At 56.5% G+C, this 24828-nt stretch overlaps 1 protein-coding gene across 3 annotated transcripts; it reads left to right on the forward strand.

Moving 5' to 3' along the window:
• The first annotated feature begins 1661 nt into the window (after nucleotides 1–1661).
• KCNH6 (potassium voltage-gated channel subfamily H member 6) lies at nucleotides 1662–24628 on the forward strand. Of its 3 annotated transcripts, XM_058561319.1 has the most exons (14): nucleotides 1662–1765; nucleotides 2560–2790; nucleotides 7830–7991; nucleotides 8092–8297; nucleotides 11832–12257; nucleotides 13491–13890; nucleotides 15178–15377; nucleotides 15560–15812; nucleotides 18911–19104; nucleotides 20664–20748; nucleotides 21071–21178; nucleotides 21295–21463; nucleotides 22170–22341; nucleotides 22666–24628. In XM_058561319.1, the coding sequence occupies exons 1-14, from the start codon at nucleotides 1690–1692 to the stop codon at nucleotides 22948–22950; spliced, it is 2967 nt and encodes a 988-aa protein (XP_058417302.1). In that variant the 5' UTR covers nucleotides 1662–1689; the 3' UTR covers nucleotides 22951–24628. The 3 variants fall into 3 exon arrangements, with proteins under 3 accessions (XP_058417302.1, XP_058417300.1, XP_058417301.1); XM_058561317.1 differs by lacking the exon at nucleotides 21071–21178; XM_058561318.1 differs by lacking the exons at nucleotides 21071–21178; nucleotides 22170–22341; nucleotides 22666–24628 and having other exon boundaries at nucleotides 20668–20748; nucleotides 21295–21387.
• Nucleotides 24629–24828: the final 200 nt, after the last annotated feature.

Below are 24828 nucleotides of genomic sequence, written 5' to 3' on the forward strand. Positions count from 1 at the left end.
ATTTGTCCCCATTACTAGCTGTCGGTTCTGTAAGGGCAGGACACCCATCAGGAGTGTGGCCCTGTGTAACACCTGCAGCCAGCACAGGCCATGGCACATAGAGCAGACTTGGGAAATGTTTGAATGAATGAATAGTGAATGAATGAGTGTCCCACTGCCCAAGTCCCTCCTTAGAGCCCAGGTCCTCACACACTGAACCCATGAGAAACAGCCCCATCTTTCCTCCACAGCCAGCCTGCCCTCCCAAACACAGGGGCAGCCAGGACAACTCTGCCCCCGCCAGGAGGCCACACTTGCAGCCCTCCCATCCCCTAGCCACAGTGGCCAGTGAGTCCCCCATCAGGCATTGTGGCTCTGCCTGGCAAAGGCACACCCCACCCAGGACTCCAAGCCTCTCACCTGAACTCCAACAAAACCCCCTCAAGCCTCCTTGGCCATCCTCCTCCCCACTGCCATTGTAAAGTTTCTTTCACCAGAATATTTCCTTCTTGTCTAACTGCTGAAGAACTTGGTTGTCTATCAATTAAATCTAGACTTTCAAAATGGCATCTGAGGGGTTTTATCCCTTTTTCTCCAACCTCACCTCTACTACCCCCTAGCTTAGCCCCTCTGCACTGATTCCACCCTGGGCCCTTGCCTAAGGTGCATGCCCCATTTGAATGCCTGCCCTCCAAGGTCTGGCTCAAAATTGGTCATTGGACCTTCCAAAATGCTCCAAGCCCACTGAGATGCTCCGTGAACAGTGGTCCCCTTCTCTCCCTCCTCTGCGAGAAGCCTCTTTCAATAAACCTCACCCCATTCTCATCTGCTTCTTCTAGTGTATTCATTTTCAGTCTGTACTCAGACACTTTTATCAGTGGCCACTTGCTAATAGGCGGTTTTAAATCTGTTTTCCTCTCAAGCAGTGCTTGTATGCCAAGAGTTCTCAGGCCTCTGAAGAAAGCACCTAATTGCATATTTCTTGTACACCTTCATGTGCACTCCTACTCCATTCTCCCAGGACCAGGTCTTGGATGGGCTTGCCACTAGGAGCTCTGCATGGGCGCTGGGGCTCAGCTGGAGGGCACTTGGCAAAAGCAGGCAAGATGTCTAATGGTATCATCACCAGGGTCAGGCTCAGCGGTCAGACCCGGAAAGAAACCTTCAGCAAAAGACCACCTGAGGCCTCTAACAGCCCCTTCTGCCCGCCCCCTCCGCTCCCTGAGAGACTCGTCCGGCAATGTCAAGACTGCCCTTCTGTACCAGGAGAGAGTCCGAGAGGGGCTGAGGCCACTGGCCATTGGGACAAGAGCAGAAGCTCCTCAGAGAAGCCCTGCCCCATTCCTGGCGCGGGACTCCCACCCAGCTCCGCCCCCTAGGAGTCAGGGCCCCGCCCCTGTCCCGTCGGGTCCGAGAGAAGTTGCCCCCGCCCCGCGAACCCCGCCCGCCGCCACCGCGCGGCTTCTTTCAGCACCGTGGCGCGGACAGCTCCCGGGCGGGCGCGGAGGGGAGGCGGCGGGGCGAGCGGCCGGCGAGGGAGGGCCGGGGAGGGCAGCGGACGGTAGACGCAGGCGGTGGGCGGGGCACCGAGCCTCGCGGCCCTCCCCGAGGGCGGCGCCAACCCGGAGCCGGACGCCGCCGAGCCCGAGGACAGGCGGAGACGCAGGGAGCCGGGCACCGGTGGCAGCGGGCAGAGGCTGCGGCCGAAAGATGCCGGTCCGTAGGGGCCACGTCGCGCCCCAAAACACTTACCTGGACACCATCATCCGCAAGTTCGAGGGCCAGAGTGAGTGTGCGCGTTGGTGTGGGGGGACGATCTGGAGTCCTGGTTCGGTGGCAAAAGTGGCAGGACCCCTGCACTAACTTCTAATGGAGCAGGGTGGGGGGTACCGGATGCCGAATGCAAAATCCTTCGCTTTCATGTCCCCGATACCTTCTCCTCCAGCGGGCCCCGCTTCCCAGAAATGCCGCCCTGCCTGCTGGAGCAAGAGGGGCAGAGCGCAGCCCCTCCCCCCACACCCGAGTTGTTTTCTTGGGCCCCAGCCCTGACCTCCCTTCTGTCACTGTCCTGCTCCCCCTCCTGCTTCCCTCACTTCCTCCAGAGGTTTCCTTGCCTCCCTCCTTTTCACCTCCTGACCCTACCCACTCTGGTCTTTCTAGGAGCTCTCCCCAGGTCTGGCCCCCATCTGTTCACATCCCTGCTCCTTCTTCCTGACCCCTTTGCTGCCTCCAGGAAGTCTTGGGCCTTCCTCCTGCTTCACTGACCCCATTACTGCCCTGGTCTTCCCATAATCCCCAGGCCCGACTCCCCAGCCCCATTTCTCTGGTCACTGTCCTGCTCCCCCTTCCTAGCCACCCCCTCAATCCTCCCAGGAGTCCCATGACCTTCCCCCATGACTCTGGCCTCCTTGGTCTTCCCACCCTCTCCAGACCTGACCTCCCCCTTCCCTCATTCTGGTCACTGCTCTGCTTCCCAGTCTACTTCTCTCCTCACTGCTGCCAAGAGTCCCTATGCTCCCTCCCTCCCTGCCACCCAATCCTGGTTGCCATGGGCTTCCCACCTCCCACTTCCCACCCCAGGTCGTAAGTTCCTGATTGCCAATGCTCAGATGGAGAACTGCGCCATCATTTACTGCAACGATGGCTTCTGTGAACTCTTCGGCTACTCCCGAGTGGAGGTGATGCAGCGACCGTGTACCTGCGACTTCCTCACAGGCCCCAACACCCCGCGCAGTGCCATGTCCCGCCTGGCGCAGGCCCTGCTGGGGGCCGAGGAGTGCAAGGTGGACATCCTCTACTACCGCAAGGATGGTGAGGTGCCCTTGAGCCACTGGTTCTGCAGGGCAGGCTTGGCCCCTCTCTTGTCCAGCCGAGTGGCCATGGGGAGGGCAGTGACCCAGGGACCAAAGGGCCTAAACAAATCCTATCTCCTCTCTGGGCCTCAGTTTCCTCATCTGTAGGGGAAAGTGATGGACATCGGTTGCGATGCCTTCTGAGGTCCTTTTCAGAGGCCAGGGACCAGGCTGAGCCACCGATTGGTCCTGGTCCTCAGCAGGGCCTCCCGTTCCACCATCCCTCCCCCATGTCCCCTGTCTCCTGGCTGTGCACTCTGTCACTGTCAGCCCCAGCTGTCAGGCAGCTGGGACGGAAATTAACCTTTCCTCATCTCTGTCTGCTCTGGGGATTAGGGGAGGAGTCATCCCCCTCAAGACCTCTGTGGCCAGGCAAGGCATGGGGGCTGCTGGCTGGGAAAGAGGGGTGGGTCTGGCTCACCCAGCCCCAGCTCCTTGGGGACACAGGGTCTGGAGTTTGCCCTGATCTGGAGCTCATCCAGTTTAGGATGTTACTGCCAGCCCAAGTCTATTGCAAGCATAGGGCAGGGGCTGAGGATAAGGAGTTCTGCAGCCCTTTGAGACCCTCCCCCCAGTACCTCAGAGTCTCCACTGGACCGGTGCGGGGAGGGGAGGAGGGATGGGTGGGAACTAGGATCCTGAAAGTCCTTTTGAAAACACCTGGATCAATGGTCCCCCAATCTGGTTCTGCACCAGAATTACCTGGGGCGTGTTTTCCAAAACACACCTTCCCTAGAGAGAGGCTGACTCAGAGGTGTGAGGTAAGGCCCATGCAAGTGTATTTGGAAAAATCTCCCCTGCAGTTTGGGTGTTCTGCCAAGTTTAGGAACCACTAGCTTAGATAAATCCCTTCATTTCATGGTTGAAGAACGGGGGGCCAAAGAAAAAGAAGGGACTTGCCCAAGATCCTACTGCTGGGGTCCAACTTGGGACTGGACCCCAAGCCTCTGGATTCTTCCCTCAGAGATATCTGGTCTGAGTAATCCCAAGATGGGAGAAAGGACCCCAACTGCCTCTGTTCTCAGAGGTGGGATTTTGGGGAAAGAAGCCCCGGAAGAGGGCCCTCCCCAGGGAAGACATGCATGCGGGCCCTCTGAGTGCAGATAAAGGGCAGGCAGGATTGGGACTGAGGGGCACTGAGAGCCCGGGTTACAGGGGCCTGGTGTGTGTGTGGAGCATGAGTGTTAAGTGTGAATGTGAGCGTGTGTGTGTGTGTGCATGTGTGTGGGAGTGTGTTTAATGGCATCCAGGGTGTTTCTTGGGCAAGTCCTGGCTGTCCCTCTGGCTGTCCCCTGCTGCTGCCTTCCAGGTGAATATAGGTCTGGCGTTTAGGGAACTAGGAAGAATCTGCCTTAGTTTGGCAGCACTCACAGGGTTAATGAAGTCAGAATATTTTTAACAGCTGTGACCTCACCTCCTCGCTCCTCATTGCAGGAAGGTGACAGTCAGGGGAGTGAGAAGGGTCCCCGGGGAACAGGATGGGACAACAGGAAATGAGGGGGGACAACAGGTCGTCTTCTATCCGTCTTCTTGACCCCAGAGCTCTACCTGGGCCCCAGAGGGGTGAGGGCTCATCCCAGACTCCTAGGGATTTCAGATCAGGGCTCTTAGGGTATCCTTGGCACCCTGCATGTGCCTGGGCAGGCAACAGAGGTCAAGGCCTTGACCCTCTGAGATCAGGACTCAGGTCTTTAGAACCCTGCTGGAATCCTCTAGCCATCAGAAGGGACCCTAGGGACCTAGTCTTGGAGGCTGGCTCTGGGTGAAAAGGGAAAATTATCCACATACCTGGTGCCCCATAAATTCTAGTCTACCCCCACCCCCACCCTAAGCCCTTCCCTGTCATATAGTCCAAGTCTTTGACCACCTGGACCTGCCTGAAATTGGCCTGAAAAGGGAGCTTCCTGGCCTGCATTACCTTAAGGGAAGGATGTGGTACTCAGATAACTTAGTTCACCTTGTGGTGCACTCTGACCACATTATTGTTTTTTATCATATTCACATGTGTCTTATAGTCCTGCTGAGAGGCATCCTAATGTCTTCCCTCCTCAGGTCAATACCTCCTCTTGCTGACTCCAGGGAGGTGGGAAGGGGTTCTGAACAGAACTCGAGCTGATTTATAATCCTCTTTTCCTCTAAAGGGATAATCTACTGATAGTTCTCCAAGTCAAAGTGGAAGGCTGTGTCCCTATATCTCCACATTGTGCAGCTATGTAAAGTTGGGCTCAAAGAGGCCAGGGCACTTGATAAAAATTACCCCATGAGTCAGAGCTCAGAGACCCCTGAGAAACTGGCTCTTCCTCCATCTGCCTTTACTAGAAGTAAGAACCTAAGAGATAGGAGGAATGGGGATGGCCACAAGACTAGAACCAATGAGAGTCTGGGGTGGGGGGCATGGAGAACACTCAGATCTCCCGCACCCTACCCCTGCCCCGACTGGGGACCTCCCAGAGGGGCCCAGCCCTACCTGACTTTGCCAGGTCCTCCTCTCTGATGACCCCAAACCAGAGAGTCCCCTAATCCTCAAGCCAGACTAGAGGAAACCTGGGGCTCCTCCAGTCCTTAGCTCTAGATAAGGAGGATAGGGCAAGGCCTGAGGTCAGAGGCCCCGGTGTTTTCCACATACTCACCCATGAATTCCAGAAACACCAAGCCAGGAGGCAGTATGGAGCAGCCACCTCTTCGTGGCAGCTTTTCGTAGCACTGGCTCCTCCCCGAGGGCTCCACACAATGCCCGATGGGGTGTGCATAAAGAGATGGGGGTAATAGATGATAGGGAGGCTTGCACAGGAGGGGTGAGGGTCCGGGGTGGGGGGTGGGAATGATGAGAAACTGAAGGAAGGAGCACATCCAGAGGCAGAGACCAGCAGAGAGAAGTGTGGTGTCCCAGGGGCAGAGAAACCTGCTGCCCTTGGTCAAAGAGATGGGCACTGAGAAGAGCCCTTGGAAGGGAGAGCAAGGCAGAGATTGTGGCTCCCCCTCCAGGGACGGGGCAAGGTCACAGGAACACCACCTGTCCTGGGCACAACCTCGGTGACACACCACCCACTTCCGATCCCCCAGACACAGTTACTCATGAGCAAGGACAGCCTAGGGATGGGGGAAAAGAATGCTGTGAACTTGTCCAAACCCTCATAGTCTCCCGTCTCTACCCACCCTACAGGCAGCAAGCATGAAGGTCGGGCATGGGATGCCACGCATGGCCCCCCTCCAGCCCTCACTGCTATGGTGGGCTGGTCTTCAGTCCGTTCCCAGCCTCAGTTTTCCAAAGACAGCATCAGTGGGTGGGTACAGCCGCTCAAAGACTGGGTCTTGGCAGCTCCCAGCAACATCAGGAGCCTGGAGGCCCTGCCCCTTTGCCCAGCTCTGCCCTTTCCTTGCCCCCTGCCAGGCCAGATCTCTGCAGAGAGAATGAGAAGATGGCCTTGGGGACAGTGTCTCAGGCCTCTAGCCAAGGAAGCTTCCCTGCTAGGTCCCAGTGTCCAATCCTCGCCATGCCCCAGGCTGACAAGAGTGCCAGGCTCTGCCCTGGGAGGCAGGCCTACAGCACTGTGAGCCCAGGAATGGGTCACAGAAGCAGGTGGGTGGCCTCGCCTTGGTGTGGATGTCTCCCCCGGGGCCCAATGCAGCAGCTGGCAGATGGCTGCCTGGTGCCTGGGAGTCCGGGAATCTGATCCAGGAGATTCCTGCTCGCAGGGAGGAAATTGGGAGGGAGGATGGGGGCGGCTCAGCTGCACCCCTGTGCTGATGGTGTGAGGAGGTGCCAAGAGAAGTGAGCACGGAATGGAGAGTCAGGGCAAGAGTAGCAATACCCCTGCCAGCCAGCCTCCCACCCTCTCACATTTATGCACACATTCTTTCTTTCACTCAGTCAATAAACAACACCCGGGACAGACAAATGAGACAGACACAAACCTGCCCTTAGGGAGGGCAGCGGTGCTTCTGATTTGCGTGTTTACCTAAGGCCCTCCCTCTTAGGATCCTGCTTTTTGGGCCTAACACCCACCGATAGGCTGGGCTCTGGGGGGATGTGCAGATTTAGCTTGTTTTGTTCTACCCACCTATGGGAGGGTGGGCAAGACCCTGGAGCCCAGAGAGAGAAAGAGAGAGAGGAACAGTGGGGCCAAGGGCTAGGTCTGGGCTACCCAAGAGGGTGGGGAGAGTGGCAGGAGGGGCCTGTCCTGCCCCCACACTGCCATCTCTCTCCCTTTCCAGATCCCAGGCCACTACTTGCCTCCTTCCCAGTCCCAGCACCTCTGCCTTGGGACCTCGCGCCCCTTCCAGGCCTGGAACAGCAGACTGGCCTTCACTCCAGCATCCTCATCCTGGACAAGCCCCTTGTCCTCTCCAAGCCATTGTATACTGAGAACCCAAGGATTCCCGCTCCGTGTCCCCTCCCAGCCCCAGGAAGTCAGTTTCTCAGAACCCCTGGCTCTCATTGGCAGAACAGGGGTCTATGCCTCCCCACAAGGATCCACTGGGCTCCACCACGGAGCTCAAGACCTAATGTGCCCACTGGCTTAATGCCCAGCGCTTCGTGTGTTCTCAACAACGAGTTCCTTCCAGCGTCAAGGAAGCAGGGCATCTTTGTGGGATGGGAATATGGCAGCTGAATCCAGGGCTAGTCAGAGCTACATGGGGGTAGAATGCCTGACCTCACCTCCCCACTTAATCCACCCCCATCTGCTGGGCTTTAATTACAGCAGGAGCAAACCTCAAGGTTAAGCCCTGAGCTGAGGGCCGAGTGTGGACTTGGGCCCAATGCTACATTATCTCCTCATGAGCAGCTTAGCTGCTCTCCCCACCTCTGCCCTGTGGGTGGGGCACTTGCTGGGCAGTGTCACCAACCCTCTGTGCAATAACTCTGGTCACTGTCCAGGCCTTCTCACCCTAGTGGCTGCCCTTAACTTGACCTTAACCCAGCCCGCTCCCTAGCTTCCCCTGGCCAGGTTCCTGCAGGAGAGGACCCCTTCAGTGACCCCCCAATGGTGTTTGCAGCCTCCAGCTTCCGCTGCCTGGTGGACGTGGTGCCCGTGAAGAATGAGGACGGGGCTGTCATCATGTTCATCCTCAACTTTGAGGACCTGGCCCAGCTCCTGGCCAAGAGAGGGAGCCGCAGCCTGTCCCAGTGCCTGCTGTCCCAGAGCTTCCTGGGCTCTGGTGAGGTGGGGTGCAGATAGCAGAGGGGGGCGAGTGGGGGCACAAGGTGGAGCAGCTGGTCCCTTGGCCCTGGCCTCTCTGACCCTGGCCCTGGTTTCAGAGGGCTCTCATGGCAGGCCAGGTGCACAGGGGCCTGGCACAGGCAGGGTCAAGTACAGGACCATCAGCCAGATCCCGCAGTTCACGCTCAACTTCGTGGAGTTCAACCTGGAGAAGCACCGCTCGGGCTCCACCACAGAGATTGAGATCATCGCACCCCACAAGGTGGTAGAGCGGACCCAGAATGTCACCGAGAAGGTCACCCAGGTACGGCCTGCAGGGAAGGGTGGATGGGGCTGTGCCGGGCCTCTCAGGCCCTGGGCCTGGGCTCCTCTGGAGCCTAGACAAGCAGAGGGAGCTGGCTTGTTCAGCCCCCTGGTGTCTGGTCTGAGCCCCAGGCCTCCTGTCCTGGTTGAGTCTGATTCTTTAGCCTTAAAGACCTACCCTGAGGCCCCCACCCCGATGCCCAGCTCCTGGACCAGGGGAGATTGGGGTCAACAGAGCCTGTGAATAGTGCCACCTCCTAGGCCTGGGAGGCGGGAACACACAGGCCACCAGGGGGGCCTACCCAAGGCTCTGCCAGTCACAGCAAAGGAGAAGCAGAGAGAGGAGGTGTCAGGGCCATACTGAGAGGAGCAATGGCCAGAGGCCCCCAGCCCTGCTCCTGCCCCTTGCCACTGAGGTGACAGTCACCTTCCCCGACACACAACAGGATCCCTCTGCACTCTAGGCAGAGGGGAGGCAGTGCTGACATCTTCAGCATTCTTTGAGCAGCTTCCTAGGGATCAGGCCCCGAATGCCTCCCTCTCCCTCAGCTCCTCCTTGGCCAGCCCAAAGCAAACCTCCCTGGGTCCATTGTTCCTTCTCATGGGGCCTGATGCCCCAGTCCCCGCCTGACCTCTCCAGAGGGAAATGCAAAGAGCCCTGCTGCTAACTCACTGTGTGACTGAGGGCAAGGGACATTATCTCCTTTCTAGGCCCCAGGGTTTTGGTCTGGAGGAGAGAGTTGGACTGCCTGGTCTCTGAGGACGCATTTGACATTGAGTAGTGCCAGTCCCAGGAGGCATCAAGGGGGGCCTAGGCCTGGGCTGAGCAAGGGGGTGCAGGGCATAGGAGTGGGCCCACTCCCGGCTTCCCCTGGGGTTTGCCTTCATGGGGGGATGGGGAGCAGCTCTTTCTCCTCCCTGCCCCTTTTTCACCTGAAGCACAGTCTGTGCTGGACTGGGTAGGGTAGAAACTCACTGTGACTCAGCACCATGAGGAGCACAAGAACCCTGGGGAAGGAAGGACCCAAGACTGCAGGGCTGGGTCCTCGGAGGTCAGGCAGGTGGCCCGATGGCCTGACCCTGGGAAGCCCAGCTAGCTGCTCACCCCAGGGCTCTCAGTTTGGCGGCAGTGGTGACGGGGGTGTTGGACTGGAGAGTTGCCCATGAAGACTGACAGGCCTGGTGGGGCCCGTGGTCACTGACCCCACCCAACCTGCCTGCTCCTGTCCTGCATTCCAGCCTCTCTTGGCTTTACTAGCCCACCCCATGTGGGCCCTAAGGTGGCAGAGGTGCCTGACAGGGCTCACGGATGGGGCCAGCATGGGCCCAGAGCAGGGAAGTCACACTGGCCTCAACCAGAACTTAAAGGGCCTGGAGGGCTCTGATCCCGTACCTGAGTTCCTACATCCTGAGGGCCCTGCAGCTCCGGGTGACACTGGGAAGGGTTGGCTTTGCCAAGGAAGGGCCCTCATGTTGTCTTTGGAGGCGGTGGGAGACTATGGAGGTCTGTGTGGTGGGGGAGATGGTACCACTGTCTGGGGCCCTGAGGAAGTGGACACTTTCATCTCACCCTCTCAAATTCCTGCTGCCTTATTCCTGCTCCCCAAGGTTTGCTGTTTTGTCTTGGCTGGTCTTGAGCAATCCAGGAAGGAAGGGAGTGGCTGTGACAGCTCCAGCTTTCAGTGCTCATTTGGTCCCCATGCAGACTAAGTGCTGGGCATACAAGATGGGCCTACTGGACAAAGGAGCTGCAGCCTAGAGTTCAGTGGAGAATAACCCTGTGGTCAGAGGTGTTTACAAGGGGCAGGGAGAAAATCCAAAAAGAGGGTCCACAAGTCTGTGCAGGGTCAGAGGAGGCTTCCTGGGGAGGCAAAATAGGGACCGAGGTCTGAAGGCTGAGCAAGAGGTCACTGCAGGGTGGGGACATTTTGGTCCCTCTTAGGGGTTTGGATGGTAGATCAGGGACACTATGAAACCAGTCCTTTTTGGATCTTCCTTATTGTGACCCCATCTGTTAATGGAACTGGTTTGCAAGATTAGAACCTTACATTGCTGATTTTCTTAAACCGGGACCATCTGCCGGGCCCTGTCTGCTGGTGGTGGTAAGGTCAATAGGACACCCCTCAGGTGCCATCCTTGTTGGGGCAGTGTCTGACAGGATGAGTGGAGAGGAGCAATCATCACATAGGGCAGCACGTGCCATCAAGATGCACCATCTCAATTAATCACAACAACCCCATGGAGTTTGATGTCCTTCATGATCCCATTCTGCCAACCAGGGAACTAAGGCTCAGAGGTTGCAAGACTTGCCCCGAGACAGACATATAGCAATGTCAGACCTGGGATCAACCTGGGAGATCTGGCTTCAAAACGCATGACCTTCTTGATGCCCCAGCTGTCTCTTGTGTTGGGCAGCTGGGCAGAGCCTGGACATGTTGGGCTGGGTCCTGGTGATCCTATGTTGGCCGTAGTCTCCAAGGTGGGGGGTGGGAGGGGCAGAGCAGAGGGGCCTCAGCTGAATGTAGTGATCAAAACCCCCTTGGATGTGGTATATATATACAATGGAATACTACTCAGCCATAAAAAAAGACAAAATCGTCCCATTTGCAACAACATGGATGGGCCTGGAGCGTATTATGTTAAGTGAAATAAGCCAGAAAGAGAAAGACAAACACTGTATGATCTCACTCATATGTGGAATATAAACCAACACGTGGACAGAGAAAACTGGACTGTGGTTACCAGGGCAGTGGGGGTGGAGGGTGGGCACAAGGGGTGAAGGGAGTCATATATGTGGTGATGGACAAACAAAAATGTACAACCCAAAATTTCACAATGTTAGAAACCATTAAAACATCAATAAAAAAAAAAAAAAAAAAACCCTTGGACATGTGCGAAGTAGTCAGGGCTCCCTGGTGCCCAGGACCTGTCGAGGGCCCAGATCAGCTACACACTCTCAAATTTGACTTTTTCCATGGAAGGCTCGGAGAGTTGGCCCCAGGAGGGCCCTCACTGGTCTAGGCTCCACAGGGCCTCAGGAATCAAGAGGCTATTCTGGGGGTAACCTGTTCCTATCAGGAATCCTGACTACTGGGAACCTCCCAAACCCACCAGAGAGGATTGACCAGCCCCCCAGCCACCCATTCAATCTGGGCTCTTCTCTGGAACATGCCCACAATGACCCTGAGCCTGGCCTTCCTCTGTCCTCCTCTCTCCCCTCCCTCAGCCCTGTCTCTACCTACTCAAGGCCGGCCTGTTTCAGAGGGAATTTGTGAGCTTCAAACCTGGGATCACTGTGGACAGAGCTGTACCCCACCTTACCTCTGCACTTCCTCCCAATACTCCTGTCCCCTTATGAACTTGCCTCCTCACACATGCCCCATCTTTGCCTCCTGCCCTCTGCCCTCCACATCCCTTGTCACCCAGCTCTCCCACAGCTCCCTTCCCAAGCTTCACCCCTATGACCTCACCCCACCCAGACCCATCTCACCTGTGACGGCCTCCCTGCTGATCACCCCATGGCCCCCACCCCCAGGTCCTGTCCCTGGGTGCAGACGTGCTGCCAGAGTACAAGCTGCAGGCGCCACGCATCCACCGTGGGACCCTCCTGCACTACAGCCCCTTCAAGGCCGTGTGGGACTGGCTCATCCTGCTGCTGGTCATCTACACAGCCGTCTTCACTCCCTACTCGGCCGCCTTCCTGCTCAGTGACCAAGACGAGTCTCAGCGTGGGGACTGTGGCTACACCTGCAGTCCTCTCACTGTGGTGGACCTCATCGTGGACATCATGTTTGTGGTGGACATTGTCATCAACTTCCGCACCACCTATGTCAACACCAACGACGAGGTGGTCAGCCACCCCCGCCGCATCGCTGTCCACTACTTCAAAGGCTGGTTCCTCATTGACATGGTGGCCGCCATCCCCTTCGACTTGCTCATCTTCCGCACCGGCTCTGATGAGGTGAGCAAACCCCATTCAGGCCAGCTGCTGTGGCCATCCCTTGTGCCCCACAGCCCTTTGCCAAAGCAAGTAGAGGTGGAAAGGAGACCCCAGACATCTGTCATCTCCCAGCCCTAGAGAAGGAGCAGCCGAGGCCGTGCCCCAGGCCTGGGTGCCTTCCCTGTGCTCCAGAATTCCGCCCCTTCTGGGACGGGCATTCCTGTAGTCTCAGCCCCTCATGCTGACTTCTAAACCACACTTACCCTGAACTTAGAAACGGAATCTACAAGCTGCTCCCTCAGTGCAGCCTGTCCGCTTCTCACCCCAAGCCCCTCACTCTGCCCTCTCTGCTTCCCATGGCTGACATGAGGGCACTTTCATGCCCTTCTCAGAGCTTCTAGCCCCACTATGTCCTTTTGCTCCACTCCCTTGGGATCAGCTTTCCACTCAAGTCAGCTCTGCCTTCTGTGTTCCCGTCACCCCCAGTCACCACAGCCTGTCCAGCAGGGAATGTCCATCGTGACTCCCTGCTCCCATGCCCACCCACTCCCAGCAAATCTATCCCCAAGTCCTCTCGCCTCCTCCCCACCCTACTGCCCCTGCCTGGACACTGAGTGGCCTTCTTACCCACCTCTGCCCCAGCCGTACACCTGCCAGCCTCCCCGACACACCCACACACACACACACAGAATCACTTATCTAACCCTGTCACTTATCTGACCCTGTCCTCAGAACCTTCAATGTCTCCCCAATGGCTTGGAATAAAAGCCAAGCTCTTTATGGACCCTGAGGCCCACAGGAGAAGCCCCTGCCCGCCTTTCAGGCTCATTTCTCACTTCTCCACCATCTTCGTCTCTGTGCTCCAGGCTGCAGCACCACATGTGGTTTCCCTCTCCCTCTCCCTCTCCCACCTGTCTGCCTGGAGACCCTGCCTTGTTTCTCAAGACTCAGCTCATGTGTCACCTCCTCTATGAAGCCTCCTCTGCCCTGCCCCTGCAGACTTGACCTCCCCTTCCTCCGTGCTCCCCCTGGACTTCTATGCTAACAACCACAACACTGTTTTCAACTTTAGGCTGAGAGCTCCTTAAGGTCCCGCATTGCTCCCCGCTGCCGGGAGCCTGGCCCAGAGCAGGTTCTCCATAAGTGTCTGTTGAATGACAGTGTGACCATATGCAGAAGCGAAGAAATGTGGTTCTGAGAGCAGCCTTTCAAGGGCTGACCCCCAGCCCTGTGGCCTCCTCCCTGCCCCTCCAGACCACGACCCTGATCGGGCTGCTGAAGACGGCGCGGCTGCTGCGGCTGGTGCGCGTGGCCCGGAAGCTGGACCGCTATTCTGAGTACGGGGCGGCCGTGCTCTTCCTGCTCATGTGCACGTTTGCGCTCATCGCGCACTGGCTGGCCTGCATCTGGTACGCCATTGGCAACGTGGAGCGGCCCTACCTGGATCCCAAGATTGGCTGGCTGGACAGCCTGGGCGTGCAGCTCGGCAAGCGCTACAATGGCAGCGACCCAGCCTCGGGCCCCTCGGTGCAGGACAAGTATGTCACGGCCCTCTACTTCACCTTCAGCAGCCTCACCAGCGTGGGCTTTGGCAACGTCTCACCCAATACCAACTCTGAGAAGGTCTTCTCTATCTGCGTCATGCTCATCGGCTGTGAGTGCCACCCCATGCCTCGGGCCTCACCCAGGGAATTCGATTTTTACTTTTGTAATGAGATATAACACAGTAACAATGTGTGTGATAGGCAGATCCTATGCGTACAGCACAAGGAAATTTTGCATGTGTACACCAACTATACACAGAATTTAACACGTATACAGCCCTTGCTATGTGCCAGGCTACAGCTATATCATTTGTAGGGCCCAGTGCAAAATGAAAATGTGGAGCCTTTTGTTAAAAACGTATTAAGAATTTCAAGACGGGGCCAGCCCTGTGGCTAGGGGTTAAGTTTGCGCACTCTACGTTGGCAGCGGCCTGGGGTTGGCAGGTCCAGATCCCAGGCACAAACCTACGCCCTGCTTATCAAGCCATACCGTGGCAGGAGTCCTACATAAAATAGAGGAAAATGGGCGTAGATGTTAGCTCAGGGCCAATCTTCCTCAGCAAAAAGAGGAGGATTGGCAATAGAGGTTAGCTCAGGGCTAATCTTCCTAACCAAAAATCAAAAATTAAAAAATTAAAAAAAAGAATTTCAAGACGATGACAGCAGAGCGTTAAACCAAGCGCTGGGCCCTTCTTAGCACAGGTCACACGCCCATGAAGCCGGCCCTGCCAGGCACTTTTCTAAGCGCTTATCAAAGGCCCATATTTTGTTCCAGTCACTACCCCGTGAGGGCCATAATATGAGCCCAGTTTACAGACTAAGAAACCGAAGGTCCTGACTTGCCAGAGATTACACACAGAGACCCAATTCCAGACCAGGGGGCCGGCTCCCAGGCTGTGTGTGCTCTCAGGCCCTGCACTTGCTGCCTGCCTCCCAAGACAACTGTTCCAGGAACACAAGAGGCAGTGTGGATTTTACACGTCGATTAAATTGTCACGTTCAGGGTATTTAGAGATGTGAAAGCCCAGAAAAACAAAAACAACAGGAAAAAATGGGTGAAAACAAGAGACCAAGAGTTTTCTCTTTATTATATTTTCACAACTTGAAGGAGAAAACAAATCTGAACTAAAAAAAATCCATTGCCCTAGTTCTTTCTTCTCAGGAGTTTGGCCTCTGTGCCCAGGAGGATGCCAAGAGGCACAGAGCAGAGGGAGGAGGGCATGAAGCCCAGGGGCCTTTGTCCCCCCGTATGCCTTGGCGCTGTCCTGGCCACTTCTGACTTTGCCCCAGACAGAAGGGTCCCTGACCAGGGGCCTCCCGGGGAGAGGGAGGCCTGGAGCAGGCCTGGTGGGGCTGCGGAGGAGCTCACTCCCCGCACCCCTGCTCCCCGGCCCCAGCCCTCATGTACGCCAGCATCTTCGGCAACGTATCCGCCATCATCCAGCGCCTGTACTCAGGCACCGCGCGCTACCACACGCAGATGCTGCGTGTCAAGGAATTCATCCGCTTCCACCAGATCCCCAACCCGCTGCGGCAGCGCCTCGAAGAATACTTCCAGCACGCCTGGTCTTACACCAATGGCATCGACATGAACGCGGTGAGCCCCCGCCGCCCTGCCCGGGGTGGGGTGGGTGACCCAGCTTTCAAGTCCCAGCTCTGGCTAATGCCCCGGGGGAAGCCAAGATCCCGCGGGCGCAGGGCGCCCCCAGAGCCCTCTCCATCCGCTTCCCCAGCCCCACCCCGGCCGTGCCCCGCTGGACGTGGCCGCCCGCCTCGCAGGTGCTGAAGGGCTTCCCCGAGTGCCTGCAGGCCGACATCTGCCTGCACCTGCACCGCGCGCTGCTGCAGCACTGCCCGGCCTTCCGCGGCGCCAGCAAGGGCTGCCTGCGCGCGCTCGCGGTCAAGTTCAAGACGACGCACGCGCCCCCCGGGGACACGCTGGTGCACCTCGGCGACGTGCTCTCCACGCTCTACTTCATCTCCCGCGGCTCCATCGAGATCCTGCGCGACGACGTGGTCGTGGCCATCCTAGGTGGGTGGGCTGGGAGGGCCAGGCCGGTGTGGGTGGGTGTGGTGAGACTGGAGATGTCCTGCCTGGACCACTCCGTTCCTAATGATGATGGTGGCACCTTTTACCGACCTGCCATGTGCCGAGCACGTGCCACGGAGAGCTTTATACCCAGCTCACTGAATCCTCAGAACAAACCTCTGCCATAGGTCCCATTTTCCTGATAGGGAAGTTGAGGCCCAGAGAGGTCATGCTGGTAAGTGGCCCAGCAGGGATTCCCTGGGCTAGTGTCTGACTCAGAAGTTCAGGCAGGCTCCTACCTTCTTCCACTCTTGGGGAGCTCAGGGTGAGAGGGCAGGGGTTTGTCTTGGGCAGAGGGGGATCCCCAGTCTCATTAGTGCAGCTGCAGGGCCAGCTGGACACTTTGGAGAAAGGATGTGAGCACTGGACAGGGAACAGATTTGGGGCACAGGCAGCCTCTGCCACTTACCAGCCATGTGACCTGGTCACTTCACCTCTCTGAGATGATTCTCACCTTCCTTGCCTTCCCCTGACTTCAGCCCACCCCAAGTTCCTGACCAGGACGTCAGCCTCGCCCTCCCTTGGTCTCCATGGCCAGGCTTTCCTCCAACCCCTTTGGACAGGCCTTCTTGGGCTCCCCTTGATCCTCCCCTCTGGCCTGCCCTCAGCTGGTGTTCACCAAATGTGGTGCTCTACTCTCTTCTCCTCGCCCTATACCCTCACCTGGGCCAGCTCCTTGCTCCCACGATGTCCGCCTCATGTACTCCACAAGGACCCCCAGAGCTCTGTGCCGGCCCCAATCTCTCCTTAGACCAGAATATTCTATTCCTTACCAGGCATGGCCACCCTTATATTCCATAGGCAGAGCAAACAACATATCTCAATCTGACATCATCATCTTCCCTCAAAAGCAGCTCCTTTGGCATCCCCATCACTGTGAACCATCCATTGCCTGGGCCAGAGACCTGGGAGTCAACCAAGGGCACATCCTTCTCCCTTCCTGTCCTCCTACCACCATCCAGACAGCCACAGAGCCCTGCCTGTTCCCCTCGTTAATACCTCTGTCCCACACCTGTCTCTGTCTCTGCCTTGGTCCAGCCCTCGTTGTGTCCTTCCTGGGCAGGTGTCAGGAGCTCCTTTTCCATGTCCCTGCATCTGATCTACCCCCATACTCCATCTTCCACCTTCTGCCAGTGGCCTGAAATTCACATCTGTGCATACTCCTCTTCTCATAATCCCTCCATGGTTCCTCATGACCCACGAGACAAATGTAAGCCCCTCTGCGTGGCATGCACAGTCCTCCCCAGTCTGGCCCATCCTAAGTCCTGCTACCCTCCCCCCTGGTCCTTTGTGCTCCAGCCATACAAACTACTTATACTTCTCTAAACCTGCCCATCTCTGTCACACTTCTGTGCCTTTGCACGTGCTGCCACTCTGCTTGGAGCACCTTCTTTGCACGCCTGCCTGGCACACCCCGGTCATCCTTCAAGGCTGAGCTCAAGCACGGGCTCCTCTATGAGACCTTCCCTCATTCCCAGCCTACCTTAGAAGTGCCATCCATGTGAAAAGGATAATAGTTATTATTAATTATTAAGAAGCCAGTCCAATTTAATTTTCAGTTAGAGACATGAAATCCTCTCATTTTGTCCTGAGTGGAACTGGACATTAGATCATCATCCTTCATCTACTAGAAATCCATCACTTTATAATGTGCCCAGTTTTCAAGCTTCTGGGTTTTGTATGTGACCCTGGCGAGTTCCTTCCCTCTCTAGGCCTCAGTCCCCTCCTCTGTGAATGACCTTTGATCCTGTTCTCTTGGGGGATATTATTCCTTGTGCAAACCATTAGCACCCCTTGTGCGGTATCGTCAGGCTGAGGGGGCTGGACTTTCCTGTGGGGAGGGGATGTCAAAACAATCGTGCTCCCTGGCACCCCGGCCCTGGGCTCCCTGCTCCCCCAGCCCTGACTGTGCAGCACTGACCACACGCTGTTTCTTCTGTCCAGATTGCCTTTTTCCTGGAGGCCCAGTCCTCCTCAACTCTCACCACCCAGCCCCCACTTCACTTCCTCTGTAAGCCCCCCTCCTCCCTGCCCGCAACTCCCCTCAGATGGAATGAGCCGCTCCCTCCTCCATGGCCCCATAGCTCTTGTTTTTCCCCTATTCTAAGGCTCTGTAGATCATTCTGTAAACTAGTTTGTTGCTTATATGTCTGTCTTGCAGGGATATCGGGGGCTCCTTGTGGGTGGGACAGCATCTTATTTATGTTCACATCCTGTGGCCAGCACAGTGCCTGGCACCAGGAGGGCCCAATACCCTTGCCACGTGCCCCGAGTACCCAGCCCATGTTCCTCTGTGACATCCATCCCTCCCAATGCCTTGCATCGACCTGTCTGGTGCCTCTTGCTATCCGAGGCACTTCCTCAAGCATCACGTCTGTTCCTCTGGACAGCCCAGTGGGACAGGCAAGGCAGATACGGTTACACTCATTTTAGAGATGACGACACTGGGGTCCAGAGAGGAGAAGTGACTTCCCCAGGCTTCCTGTGCCAGGGCCATGCTGGTCCCTGGCCCCACAATGGGGAGTGGGAACACAAAGAGACAAATCTCAGGCCCTCCCCTGGGGGAGCTGGGTGCTCCTGGCCCTGGGTTCCCTGCACTCTTACTCACGGTCCCGCGGCAGGCTGAGGAGAGAGGAAGAGGTTGGAGAAAGGAGCCTTTAGTGTCCCTTACTGCCCACTGTCCCCTGGCAGGGGCTTGGGGAGGTAGGGGTAGTGCCAAAGCATGTGGAAAATAGGAGGCGGGATTCTGATAGAGGGTGGTCCTGTGGGGCCTGGAGACAGCGGGAGGACCCACATGCTGGGAGGGAGAGGGGGGTCTCTGCAGAGCTCAGAGGACAAGGGAGGGACAGGCTTCCCACTCCACCCCACCCCGGCCAGCACATCCAGCCATGTCCCCAGAGCTTGATCCTGAGCACCAGGCCCCAGCCTGGCAGGATCCCTGAGGTGGCAGGGAAGTCGTGATCAAGGGGCCCTCATGGAGGCTCCTCAGAAGAGAGCTTGGATCCAGACCCTGGAGAGACCCCTGCCCCTCTGGCTGGCAGGAAAGAACGACATCTTTGGGGAGCCCGTTAGCCTCCATGCCCGGCCGGGCAAGTCCAGTGCAGACGTGCGGGCCCTGACCTACTGTGACCTGCACAAGATCCAGCGGGCAGACCTGCTGGAGGTGCTGGACATGTACCCCGCCTTCGCAGACAGCTTCTGGAGTAAGCTGGAAGTCACCTTCAACCTGCGGGACGTGAGTCTGTGCTAGGTGGGCCAGGGTGGGCGGTGGCTGTTGGCCAGCTGCTGAGAGCTTGGCCTGCCTGGCCTGAGGGGACCCGTCTGACTACCTCCCTTCCTTTCAACCCCATCTTCCACCCTTTGCCATAATTTCTTCTGTGCCTACCATGACCAACATAATGCTAAATATGATGATAGCTACCATTTATTAAGCAACAACTACGTGCTAAGAGCTGGGTTTCTTTTACGTTATCTCATTTAGTCTTCTCCTTGCAAATGGTGTTATTATCGCCATTTTCCAGATGAGAAAACTGAGAGTCAGAGAGGGTAAATTGAACAAAGCCATACAGGCATACAGTAAGCTGTACAGTCAATGGCAGAGTGAAAATGTGGACTCAAGTTTGTGCAGATCCATAGCCCAGGCTTTTCCCACCACGTCCTACCAAGCTGAAAGGGAGGGTGTCTGCTGTCCAGGGGCTCACGGAGCCAGGTCCCAGAAGTGTAAAGAAGTGATAGAGGTGTCTCTTTTCTCAAGCTTATCACTCAGTGGAGGAGATTATATCAACTCAGGAAAAATAAAGAGCCACACTGTTAAATACCCAAGGAAGTCAGGAGGGTATGCGGGGAGACCAAATTTCTGTGGAGCCCAGTGTTGCCAAGGAGTGGGATGGCCAGGACAGACTGGAAGCACCCAGAAGGGGCTGCATGGAGGAAGGGGTCTGGAATCAGTCAGTGGGAAGGAGGGGACAGATGCCTGGCAGGTGCAACAGTGGCTGAGACCCTGGCCCTGAGACCCCCCCATACTGTAAGCCTCCCCCAGCCTCAGAAGGAGAGGCTCTGCTGGCCCAGGCCTCACCCCCAGCTTCTGGAAGGTGGTGCTGAGGCAGGTTTCCTTGCTATGGACAGCCCTCCCCACCCTGTGCCCTCAGCCATTCTCCCTCTCCCCCAATCTCTTCTCCTCCCACCTCATCTGTCCAAAAGACATCTTGTAAGGCTTCTGTCCTGGGGGGCCCAGCTGCTAGGAGCCATCAGGTGGCCTGAGTGCTCAGTGGCTGGACACCAGGGCAAGAGAGATGTGGTCTCCATGGCCTGGGGCATCTGCAGCCCCCAGGTGCCCCCAAGTCTCATGGTGCCAAGAGGGTGAGCCACCAAGGGCACTGCTGAGGGCACCTCCTAAATGGATGGGGGGTTCCAGATCCAGTCTCCTCAGAGGAAACTCCCCATTGGCCCATGCTGAGGGAGGGAACACCAGGACATTCAAGAAAGGGAGGACAGAAAGAACAGCTCCTCTGCTCCCCCCCCAAATATTGCTGCTCAAGGCAGCCTCTCCCAAGACTCTGGGGGGTCTGCATATCTCCAAGCCCCTGTTCATCTCCTGCCCATCCACACAGGAGAGAGCCTGCAAGAAGCTGCCCAGAGCATCATGGGAGAGTCCAGCCACCTGCTACCACTTTCTCACCTAGTTGTCACAAGGGCCGCGGCCGGGGGGGGGGGGGCGACAGGGGGGCAGGGGAGAACAAAGAGTCCCTGTCCCAGCTTTGGTCCCTGTTACTTGATGCTCTTGTTCCCCACAAGGCAGGCGGAGGTCTCCAGTCATCACCCCAACAGGCTCCAGGCAGCCAGCACCACCAAGGCTTCTTCCTCAGTGACGACCAGTCAGGTGAGCAAAGCCAGCCCCCCACAGTGTCTGCCTCACCCCAGCCCAAAGCCCTGGCCAGCCTCCTGGCCCCTCTCAGGTCCTTCCATCCTGCTTCCCCTGGGAGAGGCCTCCCCAGCCCCTGGTTGAGTGGAAAGGAGCTCCCTCCCTAGGCTCCATGCTAGAGGGCCTTGCCCCCTTCCTCCCACTGTGCCCTCAGAGCCTGAGGGCTGCCCCCAGGGGTGGATACCGACCAGCCCCCTGGGGTTCCACATCAAGGCACCAGGGGACCCTCTGGGCTGCAGCTCCCTGGACAGTGAAGCCAGGGCTGGATGTCCCCACCCAGCCAGCCCCCACAGGCTGGGGCCCCAGCCCCAGTCTCAGGGCTACAGCCTTCTGGGTCCTAGAAGCCAGACCACTCTGGGGGCAGGACCTCGTACTCCAGGGCACCCAGGTAAGGAGAGTCCCTCCTCCTGCCCCATGTTCCCACAGCAGGTAGGGGGAGGGGCATGGGCTCGGGCCTGTGGAACCACCTGGACCAAAGTTCAGGCTTTCCTTTCCCTCCTGCAGGCACAACCCCTTCCCTGAGCATCTCAGACGCATCTGGCCTCTGGCCTGAGTTGTTGCAGCAAGTGCCCCCAAGGCCAAGGCACAGCCCCCCAAACCCTCAGGGAGACCCAGACTGCTGGCCCCGGGAGCTAGGCTCCAGGCTAGAGCAGCTGCAGGCCCAGATGAACAGGTGAGTGCCCTCCTCCCAGGCTGGGGACCGGCGCTGCAGAGGGCAGGCCCAGTGGCGGGCTAGGCACGAGTGCCCCCTCCTGGTGGCTCAGGGACATTACTGGATGTCCTGTGAGTTTTGGAATGGCCGACCTCATTTAGCTGCAGGCTTCTCCATCCCTGTCACTAAGCATAATTCCTTGGATGGCTTGTCCCAGAAAACCCCAGAATGTGTCAAGGAAGCCTTCTTGGGGGAGGGGCATAACCTTGTGCAGAAACAAATTCCATGGGCCCTTGGGAAGGAGGTGTGACCTGTGGATGGCAGAGCTGTGGTGGTAGAGTGAGGGCTTAGGGGCAGTACAGTCCTGGGTTCAAGTTCTGGGTCTGCACCTTACCAGCAAGAGCGTGGGCAAGTTACTTAACCACTCTGAGCCTCAGTTTGCCCTTTCGTGGAATGGGGATTGTCAGAATACCCATGTCAAAGCTTCGTTATGAGGACTGAATGATGTGTGCACGATGCCTGGTCACGGTTATCAGAGTTAGGGATGTGCTAAGGGGACTTTGGGCAGGGGCTGCAATTTGGATTGCGCAGGGAAATAGCTTCAGGTAGGCCCCAGGTTCCATCCAGCAGGAACAGCATGAAGGCAAAAAACTGAGAGCTGCCCTCAGGAACTGAACTGCTCCCGCCAACCCCGACCCTGACCCTCACGGTGGGCTCTGCCTGGCAGGCTGGAGTCCCACATGTCTTCAGAGCTCAGCCGCATCCTGCAGCTCCTTCAGCAGCCGCTGCCCCAGGGCCACACTGGCTACATTCTGGGAGCCTCTGCCTTGTTTCCTGCGGCCTCAGCGACTCAGAGTCCAGCAACTAGGCTGCCCCAGGGCAGTCTGCCCCCTGCACAGGTGAGCAGGTGAGGGGATCCCCAGGGGCTTGCCAGGAGGCAGCTGCAGGCCTTCCCCCACCCCCAGCTTGGGTCTCAGTGTGGCATCAGGCCCAGGGCCGCTGTGGCCTGAGAGCAGCCATGGCTTCTGCAGTCCACCTTTATGGTCTGAGGGACCATAAAGGGCAGCCTGGGCAGGTGGTGGCGAAGCCCAGATTGTGACTGCAGACCCCACAGCCAGGGCAAGGGCAGCAGGACACGGCTCCTGCCAGTTCCCATCCTTGAAGTCAGAGTGGCTTGGGGGGCTCCCCACACTGCATGGCTCCCTCTTTCTTGCTTCCCTCAGACCCCAAGCTCTGGTGACTTGGACAAATGTGGGCCGAAGCACAGGAATTCCTCCTCCATGTTACCTCACCTGATCACGGCAGCGGACAAAACTACAACACTCTTCTCGGAACAGGAGCAGCCTGCGGGGCTCCTACCACCCCTGGCCTCTCCTCTGCGTCCCCTGGAGGTACAGGGACTTGTCTGTGGTCCCCGCTTCCCCTCCTTCCCTGAACATCTCAGCTCTATTCCCAAGCAGCTGGAGTTCCAGAGACATGGCTCAGATCCTGGATTTGCAGGGAGTTAGAGCCACTGAACCCCAAGATAAAAGACACCATGAGGGGACTGAAGGTGGATGAGGTGAAAGTTAAGGATTTGGGGAAGGCAGATAGCCTCCAAAATGGGCCTCTGACAACCATTCTCCTAGAGTAGCTATAAAGTGCTAACCCAGATGACCCAAGACAGTGGGGGTGGAGAGGCTCAGCACTCTTCCCAGCCTCCTTCAGGGCGCTGTTTAGACAGTGGGCCTGGTGGAGGGTGGGTGAGCTTCGGGCATGGAGGTAGCTTACAGAACAGAGAGGTCAATGAGGAAAAGAGAAAAAGTTTCCGATCTTTTGTATGAGAGCCTTGCTCTGGGCTGGGTGTGATCACCTCCTGGCTCAGAACTATCCACCACCTCACAGCCCAGCACCCATGATTGGTCAGACCTCCTGCCTAGAGCCTGTGACCCAGCTGGAGATGAAAGTGTCCTCTGTAGCGAACACATCAGGGCACAGAGCTCCAGCCCTCGGCCGCTCTGCCCCTGACGGTTCTGTAAGGACCTTTGGGACCCTAGCAGGCAGTGGAGTGCCTCACAGCTAATAAAGTCTGCACATTTCATGTTGAGTTGGGTGTGTAACTTACCTGAGGGTCATCAGGTTCTTGACTGTGCAATGACCCCAACATCTGTTGTCTTGTCCAAGCCCCTCTCAAGGGAGCTGTGTGCTGGGGACCTGAAGGTGGCTCCATCAGGCCCAGGAGCCCCTGGATCATGGGGCTCTTAGCCAGGCTGGGGTGAAGGGAAGCAGAGAGGTGCTGGCTTGGTGGCCATCAGGAATCATGACAACAGCAAACACTTCCATAACACTAACTGAGTGCTGGGTACCATGCTGACTGCACTGCAGATATTAGTTCACCTAATCTGCACAACAACCCTGTGGGGTTGATATTATTATCCCCATTTTAGAGATGTGGGATCAGAAGCAGAGAAAGACTAAGAAAGTTACCTAACCATATGAGGGGGACTTCTGCGGTGCTGTACTGTTCTGTTCCCTGATCTAGGTGCTGGTTACATGAGTATGTTTCAGGTTGTGAAAATACGTGCACTTCTATGTGTAAACTACACTTCAATTTAAAAAAAAAAACAGGGGCTGGCTTGGTGACGAAGCGGTTAAGTTCATGCTCTCCGTTTCGGTGGCCCCGGGGTTTGCTGGTTTGGATCCTGGGTGCAGACCTACACACCACTCATCAAGCCATGCTGTGGTGGTGTCCCTACATACAAAAAAATAGAGGAAGATTGGCATAGATGTTAGCTCAGGGACAATCTTCCTCAAGCAAAAAGAGGCAGATTGGCAACAGATGTTAGCTCAGGGCCAATCTTCCTCACCAAAAAAAAAAAAAAAGAATCTTGCCCAAAATTATAGGAAAAAGAGGATGTAATTTCAACCCAGATGGTCCAGCTTGAGAACATGTACAGTTAACTACTCCATTGAAATGGGCTATCGTCCAAAAAGTACCTGGTCACTGGTCTTCAGTCCTTTTTGTTCCAGTACTCCCTAAAAAATTTTGAAAATGTATTTCTCCCTTCATACATTTTTAAGTTGACGTCTGAAGTATTTCATTGATAAGTTTAAAGAGTTGCAAAGGATGTAATTTCCAGTGTGTTGTAAATATTGACACTTTATAAATGATACCATTTATATTGATCCATTTCGATCCAAATAGCATAGTGATTTGAGAGCCAACATCATTCATTTTAAAAACATCAGAACAAGCTCTTCTTTAACATTATTCCTTTTTTTCTTCTCATAATTCCATTCTATTCCTCCCACAGTTTATGCTACATGTAATTTATTTCCATGCTTTAAAGTCTATTATTGATAAACTTATCATATCTCTTTGCAACACAAATATATATATATGTTGA

This window comes from Diceros bicornis, chromosome 18 (assembly GCF_020826845.1).
Source record: "Diceros bicornis minor isolate mBicDic1 chromosome 18, mDicBic1.mat.cur, whole genome shotgun sequence".
Lineage (NCBI taxonomy): Eukaryota > Metazoa > Chordata > Mammalia > Perissodactyla > Rhinocerotidae > Diceros > Diceros bicornis.